This window comes from Paramormyrops kingsleyae, chromosome 8 (genome assembly GCF_048594095.1).
Source record: "Paramormyrops kingsleyae isolate MSU_618 chromosome 8, PKINGS_0.4, whole genome shotgun sequence".
Taxonomy (NCBI): domain Eukaryota; kingdom Metazoa; phylum Chordata; class Actinopteri; order Osteoglossiformes; family Mormyridae; genus Paramormyrops; species Paramormyrops kingsleyae.
In genome coordinates this window covers 22136107-22145995 of record NC_132804.1, presented here as the reverse complement: position 1 = coordinate 22145995, position 9889 = coordinate 22136107, and the positions used below count along the sequence as shown (strand labels likewise).

The 9889-nt window shown below is 49.6% G+C and overlaps 1 protein-coding gene across 1 annotated transcript; it reads left to right on the top strand.

Annotated features, from left to right (window-relative positions):
- The first annotated feature begins 338 nt into the window (after positions 1-338).
- Positions 339-9206, top strand: stac3 (SH3 and cysteine rich domain 3). The gene is made up of 13 exons (XM_023795260.2): positions 339-571; positions 1163-1238; positions 1763-1841; positions 3392-3548; positions 3942-4039; positions 4562-4643; positions 4972-5069; positions 6507-6573; positions 6734-6783; positions 6953-7056; positions 7472-7523; positions 7695-7832; positions 7925-9206. The coding sequence occupies exons 2-13, from the start codon at positions 1222-1224 to the stop codon at positions 8021-8023; spliced, it is 1041 nt and encodes a 346-aa protein (XP_023651028.1). The 5' UTR covers positions 339-571; positions 1163-1221; the 3' UTR covers positions 8024-9206.
- The last annotated feature ends 683 nt before the right edge of the window (positions 9207-9889 follow it).

Sequence of the window (9889 nt, the reverse complement as noted above, 5' to 3'; positions counted from 1 at the left end):
CTGTGGCTCAGTCACAGGAGGACCACGTGAAGGTCTGGATGTGGGTCGTGATTGCAGATCTCCTGAAGATTGAGCTTACAACTTGTATGCGTGCTACACTCTACACTCTACACTCCACGTGATTATAATCCCACTTGCTAGTTCCATTTACGCTGCCGGGCTGCTCATCACTGAAGGCCTGAGCGATGCCTTCCTCTGATGTCAGTTTCAGTGGCTGTTTTTTCCCTACGATGTAGGCGATGATGTGTGTCTGCCTGGGATAGCTAGATGGGGTGGGGTCTCTATTGGGGTTGGGGGGAAGGTGGTCTCTGATTTCTCCTCGTCAGCTATGCTTGGTTAGGGTTGTGGTAGGGGCGGGGGGGCAGCTGTCCCAAGCTGTCACTCTGACACACAAACAGCCCAGGAGTGTTGGGGACATGCTGCCCTCGCTGCTTCCACCTGTCAGAACTCTTTCTGGAAAGCTGATTGCCTAAAGCACCAAACCCAGGAAAACGATCTGTAAATCCGCGTGGTGTCCAACTGCGTGTCTTCAGATCGTGTGGACCACTCCCGCAAGGAAGCGACCCAACTGGTAAGGAAGGAATTCTTGGGGGGAAGTCAATGCTCTGGTCACTTAGTTTATTGTGGGAGGGGGCAGTCTTTCCTGGCCCATCTCTGTATTTTAGATGTGTCTTGAGCTTGCCATTTTTCAGTTGGTTTTTTGGAAAAATCTGAAACCCCATTCTGTCATGAGGGTAACGGAGATGTTTAAAAGTCACAATGACGTAGCTGAGGATGAAGTCGGGGTGGCTCCTCACTGCTATTCTAGTTGTGCTCCTTTTTAACCCCGAGAGGATTGCATTTCTCCTCTGTAGGCGTCCGTTTGTGACGGAGTCTCATCTGTTTGCTTTCATCGAGCGTCTTAAAAGTCAAAGAAGTGTTCATCATCCAGTTTCTCTACTATTGTGTGCATCTAATATATATCTGGTATATATATCTGATATATGTATTCTAAGAGAGGGATTTATTAGTTTATTTTGGTACAGAAAACAATCAAACATTGGCTATAAACAGTGAGAATCCCATGTCTGCTAGTAATTACTAGACCAAAATCTGATATTGTATTGAATGTGTAAAGCTGCGAGGTGTTAGTGCATGAACATTAAAGCCATTATCTCCACAGATTCCCCCTCCCCTTTGCTGACCTAAGCTGCACGAAAGCAGTCTGACCTTCATCACAAAATGGCCCAGTATGACCAGTGAGTCCCACTGCCTGTGTGTGGGCTTGTCTTTGCATTGTGATGCCTGTGATGTCGCGGTTGCTGGCCTTCTGTATCCTACCTGGTGCTGCTTAACAAATCAAAAAGTCCTTCGTTTATGTAAGACCCGCCCTTTTGTGTCTTCTCAGTCACTGATTGGTCGCATCTGCTTCCTATTGGGTTAAAACTGGGCAGTGTTTCCTCATTAATCCCACTGGTGCAGCAGAATTAGGAGATCTGTGAATTGACTGATAGCTAATAGTGCACATTGTCTACCCTTTAGTTAAGCTCTTCTGAAGTTTAAGTGTTGCTTTTGCTAACAATAAGGGAAATTTTGAGACCATCTGTCTTGGGTCATGTTAATGATACTTTGGCAAATCAAACTCCATCTTTGTAATACTTTTAGGCACACAGAAATCTGTGTGTCTGTCGTCATCCAAGTCACACATGTGTCACATTTCCCCGGTCTATCCGTTACTGTGTCCAGCACACCCAAAGTTCTCTGCCGTGTGCCTCTGTTTCAGACTAGACGACAAGGATTCTTTGGACATCCATGACAACCCGCCAGTTCCGGAGAACGTTGTCAAAGAAAGCGACAACATGGTAGAGTTGCTCCCTTAAGTGATCCCACAGTAAATCAGTGTTTCACTAACCCTCTGTACTTGCGTGCCAAAAGAGAGCCTAATAGGACAGCTGTGCAGATTGAGGCTTAAACACTCCTTCAAGCCATCTCCTTCAGACCTTTTCAGACCCACACAGAATCAACATCGGCAAGCAGGCTAACTGGACGGGGGATAATAAGCTGAGGTTTCGGCCATGTTGGAGCACAGGCTGCGCGCTTTACGGTATATTTAGGAACGGTGTCAAACACTCTACATCAGTTGCGTTTGGGAGTTTTTCCGGGTCTCTGTTGAAGTCTATTTTCGGACCTCCCTTAATTCCACAGCTGCGCCGCTGGAGCAGAGTAGAGCTGGTGGAGTGATGCAGCATGTGACGGGGGGGAGCTAATTAATAAAACAGAGGTTCAAGGTTTCCTGGGGGGGGGGGGGGGCTGTGCTTTGAGGAAGGGTGGAACGAGAGGGGCTGAGGTAACAATGGACAGGTTGAGGGGATGGGAGCACCTTGGACCGCGAACGGATGAGGTGGCACTCGGTGCTTCTATAAACAAGGGTAAAGGCCCCTTCTGAGTCCAGGACGAGGGATAAGGAATGAGGAATGTTCCTCAGGTAAGACAGGAATGTTCCTGATTCTCTACTTGGGGAGCTGGGATGCTACAGAAAGATTTGCCTATTCCAGGATTCTTCCAGGTACGGACGGGCCTTTGCTCGATGCAGAAGTAGCATGGATTGACAGCGGCGAAGGGGTCGTGAGCGAGGTTAAACACAGGAGCTTCAGGGGAGGTTTTACTGTGGTTTGCTGTTGGCTTGAGTATCATGCCGGATGTTCAAAAAAAAAAAAAAAAAAAATCAATCAATCGTTCTGATTTGTGGTCAGTCCAGCTGACCGTTTGAGGAAATCTTTTCAGGTATGAGATTCCGTAACTGCTCATCCGTTACACCGAGGCAGTGAGCCTGCAGCATCTCCCGCTGGGTAAAGCCCAGGGCACATGACTGGGTGCCCTGCATGGGATGAGATATGAACCTATTCATATTTCAGTTGTTTCCAATGTTACTAATTATAATTAGCTCTAAAGGTACAGGTGCTTAATCCTACACGTATTAGAATGGCACGTGTCATGGAAAACATTCCGGTCATCTGTTGTTACGTAGGAAGTTGCATCGGAGAATGGCATGTGACTAACATACCTGTGGGCTGTAGCTGTGAGTCACAGCACTGGGGGGGGGGGCGGGGTTGAGTATCTGCTGGCTTGTAAGACTTGAGGCATTTTTATGTCAACAAAGTACAGGAGATGCCCACAATTATGTCCATGCGAATGTTCTGCACAGAATGAAAGAATGCATTTGTGTGTCATGCTATCTTCATGGGTACGACACCAGAACCCGTCACGGAACTGTGATTTTTGAGTCCTTAGCCTCTCCGATGCTGGCTGCAGTTGCGTTACGCTTGCCGCGTCACGTTGCATTTCTGTATCGTATGGAGCCCGGCTAGCTTACCGCCACTGAGGGAGACACGACTCGGCCGTCGGCCCGCAGGTGTATTTCGTCTATGACGAGGAGGTGGAGGAGGAGGAGAAGGAGGAGCCGCCGCCCCCAGAGCCAGTCAAACCTGTCAACGACAAGCCCCACAAGTTCAAGGACCACTACTGCAAAAAGCCCAAATTCTGCGACGTGTGCGCCCGCATGATAGTCCGTGAGTTTGCCAGAGCGCCATGCATCTGTTTCACTGTGACCTCCGCACCTTCACCCATAGCAACATGTGTGATGTCAGATATTGCAGGCTTGCACAGCTGAGTGTTTAAGCCTTAAACCTTAAACACAAAAAAAATTAAGGAAAATGCTTCCAAATGCTGCTTTTCCATCTTGGGATTTGAGCCTTGATTTCTTGTTGCACCTCACTATTCAGTAATGTGCTACTCCTGCTCTTTCATGAGATGTATTTAATGCATTTCTGTCTGTTATACTTTAGGGCAGAGCATTCAGCATTACTTGCATAGATACTGAGTGGCTAGTGCATGCTAATTAGTGTACAAGGGGTTGATATTGGCGTCAATTCCTCGCTTCTCTCTCCTGTCTTACCCTTCAGTCAACAACAAATTTGCTCTGAGGTGTAAAAACTGCAAGACCAACATCCACCACCAGTGCCAGTCCTACGTGGAGTTCCAGAGATGCTTCGGCAAAATCGTGAGCTGCCTCGCCTCCTGGCTGACGGTCTGCCTGTCGTCTACGCTGCATTCGCGGGGAGTGCCTCTGTGCCTTTAGTTTAGTCTCCATTCTCAACACAAGCAAGCTCGATTTCAAAGCTTGTCATCCATCCATCCATCCATCATCTTCCAGGAAATTCTTACCTGAGCGCTATAGTGACTGTAGTACCAAAATAGAGCCTTGGGCCACAAATATCAATGAACATCACTGTAGACAAACACTCAACATAGATGCATGCAAAGGACACATCAGAGGGAATAAAGTCTCCGATTCCTCATCAGCACGTTTGCAGGTCTTTGTGAATGATGCTATTTTGAGGCAGAGATGTGTTTTCTGTGCTTTTGCCAAAGACTTCAATCTGAGACATGATTAAATAAGACATGAGTAGCATCGCTGAAGACTTCCCCATTCATTTCTTCCCTAAACTCCCTTGTCCTCCTCTCTGTCCTCCTCTCCCTCTCCTCCTGTTCCACCCCCCTGTCCCCCCCCCCTTCCCTCTAGCCCCCTGGCTTCAGACGGGCCTACAGCTCTCCTCTCTACAGCAGCCAGCAGAACGCCACCGTGAAGGAGCTTCTGCCGTTCTGTGAGCCAAACCCCGACATCCCGCACCAGGGCCTGCGCTCGCTTGCATCCCGTTGTTATGTAACCTGCTCCATCTCCCAAACCTCATTTCACTGCTGCTTATATAATGTGTTTTTGTTCAGCTCAAGTGAAAACGTTCGGCCCTCAGACAGCTTCCAAATCATGAGTGTGGGGCTGAAATGTTAACTATATAATTACTGTTGAGTATTAAAAATTGGACGCTACGTGTGTTGGTATGCTAATGATAATGCTAATGATAAAATGTGTCATGTGACATGTGCTGGTGCCTCGCACTCGTCTCCCTGACGGACTCTCTCCTCCCTGGCCAGCACAGTCCAACCGTACTGACCCCGTGTTTGAAACACTGCGCACTGGAGTCATCATGGCCAACAAGGAGCGCAAGAAGGGCTCTGAGGACAAGAAGAACGTAGGTGGTGCTCTCCTGCTGCTCTGTGGTCTGCCAGGCAGGTTGAGGTCTGTAAAAGAAGAAAGAAAAAAACAAAAACATTCAGAAGGGTCACTGGATTTAAGAGGAGAAGGTGGATCATTGTGAATGTCAGTCGGAAATGGCGATAATATCTTAGTCATTTGCTTAAGAAACTGAAAAATCAGGAATATGGCTGCAGAATCAATGTGGGGATAAAATCAAAAATGATCTAAAAACAACTGTTTGGCAAGGAGAAACGACAGGAGCCCCAGCTGACTGAGTAATGCTTTAAGTAAGAAGCACAGGGCAATGAATATGCTCGCAATTAATATTAAAAATTCAGATATTGGCCTACTGTCACCGACAGGAAATCACCTTCGATGCACGACGTTCCAACTAGTATGTGTCACTTGTTATATACTTGGCGTATCAGGCGACATGCTCACAGACAAGGGGAGGACAGTAATAGGAGATGAATTTTGTGGAGTGTCTGTGTGACAGATGTGTGTGCATTTGGCCAGCGGTGGGCTGGACCAGACGTTTGGACCTGAGAGCTTCAGGATGTGGGCGGCTTCCGGCTGTTGGCCGCTCATGGGCCCCCGCCGGCGTCCCAGCAGTGCCGCCCCCCCCCCCACGGCCACTGCCCGCTCCACTGTGTGCTTGTCGGCACAGTAATGAGAGGCGACCCTCCGGTGTGCAGCTGCTGCGGCAGTAAGGGCGTGCGGCTATTTTTACGCCGGCGAGCGGCGGATGGGAGGAAGCGTGAAGTGAAGGCGTCCGCTCTGACGTCAAGGAGACTCCCGTTAGGAGCGGGGGCGGGGGCGGGGCTGTGGCCTGCCATGAAAGCCGTGCCTGTTCCGTTTCCCTGGCAACCCGCACTTTGGATGCAGAAAAAAACGAAGAATGCTTGTTTTAATGTCGCTATCGCATATAACAATATAATAGTTAAGTCTTCAGTATTAACTGTCCAGCCTCCTATTGTTGGGTTTTCAAATCGCACATCTTTGGTTTCCTTAAAGCCATCATCCTGTCTGCCTGTGTACAGCACACGCCAACCGAACCTGGTGGACTTTAGGGCCTCTGTGTCGCCCGGCTGACTGTGCAATTTCACGGACAGGTGTGGCGCTGACAGGTGCAGAGGGACGGGAACCATGTGAGCAGCTGTTAAATCGTGACCCCACTGAGGTTTTTGTATCCCCCCCCCCCCCCACCACCACCACCCCGTTCTCAGGGGGTGTAATGCGAGGGACATCTCCACAGTGCTATTCCTGACACGGCGTTCACACGAAAAAAAAGAAAAAGGAAAAAAAACTGCTGGTAGGAAGCAGGAAGCAAACCAGAAGCGATGATGTTTAGCTGTCAGTGCAAAGCGGTAATTGTAGCTTCAGCTGAATGCTGTGACATATGGCCTGAATGCGGCGCTTCTCCATGCTGCAGATGATGATGATGATGATGGAAGAGGAGGAGATCCCGCCCAAAATTGAGGAAGGTGGAGCAGAGGGCGGTGAGTCTACCCGTCCGCGCCTGATCTTTGACGCGCCGCTCCCCGCGATGGTCTCAGCTAGCTGAGAGTCAGACAGGAGGAGGCTGGGGTTCCCGTGGCGATGGCAGCATGATATGGGGTGTAGGAGACGTGCGTGTGAGTTTCCTCTTTGACGTTACAGGGAGCGCAGAAGGCGATAAGAAAGGAGACAAATCGGCGGCTGACGACAAGGTACGGAGTCACGTCTGCCCCGGCCCCTATCGGCCAGATTGGGGGTCATTATGATTCAGCCCGACTCTGGTTTTTCATCGAGTCCGCTGCATTGGTGCCAAATGTCTCGCATGGGGCGAATGCGATACGGCTGTGATTTACAGCCTGGCCGCCGTCCATGTGGTTTCAGAACAAGAAGCCCCAAGCAGGAAAGCTCGGCGTCTTCTCCCAGTCACACTATTACATGGCCCTGTATCGCTTTAAGGCCATTGAGAAGGATGATCTGGACCTCCAGTAAGTCCTCGTCTCTATATCACTTCTACAACTCTGTCCTGCAGCCCCCCCACCCCACCCCACCCCACTTCAGCTGTCTGCCCCTACAGCCCAGCCTCTTCTCCACTTCCTCCATGAGCTGACCACACTCATCAGAGGCAGATTAACTCCTCTGGGCACCCTAGACTAACAAGACTAGTGGGACCCCTGAACTGTTTTTTGGAGCCAGTATAATTAAAATCGATGTAAAGTAAATAATCTGCTAATCAAAGTGAGGATCCCTGATTTTGCTGGGTTTGGCCCCTAGGCTGCAGCCTAGAATACCGTTTACATTAATCCATTCCTCTCCCTATAAGAACTTCCTCTGAACTGTGGTTCTGCGTTTTTGGCATCGATGAGCGCTAGCAAACTCTGGTATGTGTCTGTGACCCCGCAGCCCTGGTGACCGCATCGCCGTGCTCGACGACTCCAATGAGGAGTGGTGGCGGGTAAGATGTTACGCTGTATCGTTTCCTCCCCGAGGGCTTTTCCCAGCACTTTGTTTGAAGCTGCCGACATAACCACGACCTGGGGTAGCTGTCGGGTATCTTCTAGGCCAGCAGCTTGGTTTTATCTGATACGTATGGCTGTGGGGGCTGTGGTCTGTCCTGTCGATGCAGGGGAAACTTGGGGAAAAAGCTGGCTTCTTCCCAGCATCCTACATCATCCGGGTGCGAGCCGGGGAACAAGTGTACAAGGTGACCCGCTCCTTCGTCGGGAACAGGGAGATGGGGCAGATCACGCTGAAGAAAGACCAGGTGGGGCGCACCAAGATCACGGAGACCAGAAGCCAGGAATGATGACACAGGCTGTTAATGTCGTCTTTCTTATTGGTTTTCCATGTTGTCAGATTGTGGTCAAAAAGGGGGAGGAGGTGAACGGGTACCTGAAGGTCAGCACCGGACGCAAGCTGGGATTCTTCCCCGCTGACCTGCTGCAGGAGATCTGACCCCGCCTTGGTCCAGAACCGGTGCCGCAAAGAGTCGATGTGAACGCGCAGTAAATGCGTCCACTTTCTCAACCCGACACTCGGCGTCTTCCGATTTTTGACCCAGCTAGAGTGGTGACCAAGAGCCCTGATACAAGAACTGGTGAACAAAGGGGTTTCTCACAAGTGCTGACCATCTGTTGTGATCTTCATGGAAGGGCAAAACACAAAGTGTGCACACTTCCCCCACATAAAACACCTTTTTTAAAAATAACTCTTTGAGTTTAACCCTGCCAGAAGAGATGCTGCAGCTCTCCACTGTGTCACACTCATTCATATGCCATGTTATCCTCCTACAATCATTAAGTGTTTGACTTTGTACATCTGTAAACAGAGTGTGTTGACAGACCATTTTAAGTTTTGTAGTTTAGCATTGGTTTTACCTCCCTTACCCTCCATACGCCCGACAGGCTGCGATTTGTGCCGCTTTCAGACTATATTCTCCATGTTCTTTTTTTTTTTTTCCTCCTTGGATTTTAATGTCATGGTTCCCGGCCTGAAAGCTGAGATGTGGTGTTCTGCATTTGCTCGTTATTTTCAGTTTACTGTTTATATATTGTGTTTAAGATCCAGGGACTTGGGGAGGACGGAAATGGATCCATCCTCACTGTGAGTGACTGGTGTACTGAGAGGTACCATTACGGTTATAGGGGTGGGTGTGCACACATGTTCTTGTACAGTCAGTGAGGCTCTGCAGCCTCTCCCTTGCAGTCCACCCAACATGTAATTGAAACTCCACACAAATCATGTTCCTGTCTGCATCGGCATGCTGCTTGCAGGGATCGAATCCCTCAGCCCCCCCCCGGCCTCGTCCGTTGAGTCTCCCCTGCCACACCCTGGTATGTTGGGCCGCACCTTTGAATGCTGTGCCTCACCTTAATGCACTGAGTCACGCCCTCTCCAGCCCTCTCCAGCCCTCCCATTGCATTCTCACCCTATTAAGCCACACCCTTTCCCATCAGTCCACGCCCACTGCACACTGCTCCACTGCTCTGTTCCACTGGCCCAACAAACTGTGCACTGTTAAAATATTCATGGTTCAAGTTGAAAGGGGTGTTAGTTTTCCCAGGATAAATGATAATAATAATAATAATAATGCATTAATTTAAAGTAATATGCCTTTAAATAAAGTGATTCTACCATCCTGCTGTGTGGTAGCTTCCTGGTCTGTTTATCTTATCCACTGTTTCCCAGTCTAAAATGGGGCTGTGACAGTGTGAATGGTTGGGATCGTGTGGAGGTGGACATTTTCTGTCGCTGGCCCACAATCAGGGAGGCAGGGAGAGGGAGAGGGAGAAGCCCAGGCTGATCCAGCATCAGGCTCAGATTTCATTCCAGGTCTTAGGGTCTGTCCGCCATTGGCAGCTCCAAGCTGGAAGGGCTATAGACAGGAGGACCTAAAGTCACCCAGGGGACAGATTATGCAATGACATTCTGCTGATGTGCTCCGGTAAGGATAAATGGGAATACAGAGAGCAAAGGCATGGGACAGAGCTGTCTGCCTGCCTCCTCACATCGCTGCCAAAACACCGGCGAGATGTTGGCCGGGTGGCTGAGGGTGCATGGATGGTGACAAACCCCTCCCCCTCAGATAAAATGCACTGCCCTGTTGAAAGATCCAGCATTGTGACTGGCTGAGAGTGGTGGTGGGGGATTGTGATTGGCTGGAAGTGTGTGTGTGTGTGTGTGTGTGTGTGTGTGTGTGTGTGTGTGGAACATCAGAGGAACCCAGTAAAATTCTTATGCCACAGTTGCAGGGTGGGTGTGGGTGTGTGTGTGGGGAGAGAGTAGGAAAACAGCAATGCAATACAAGACAGGACCATGCAA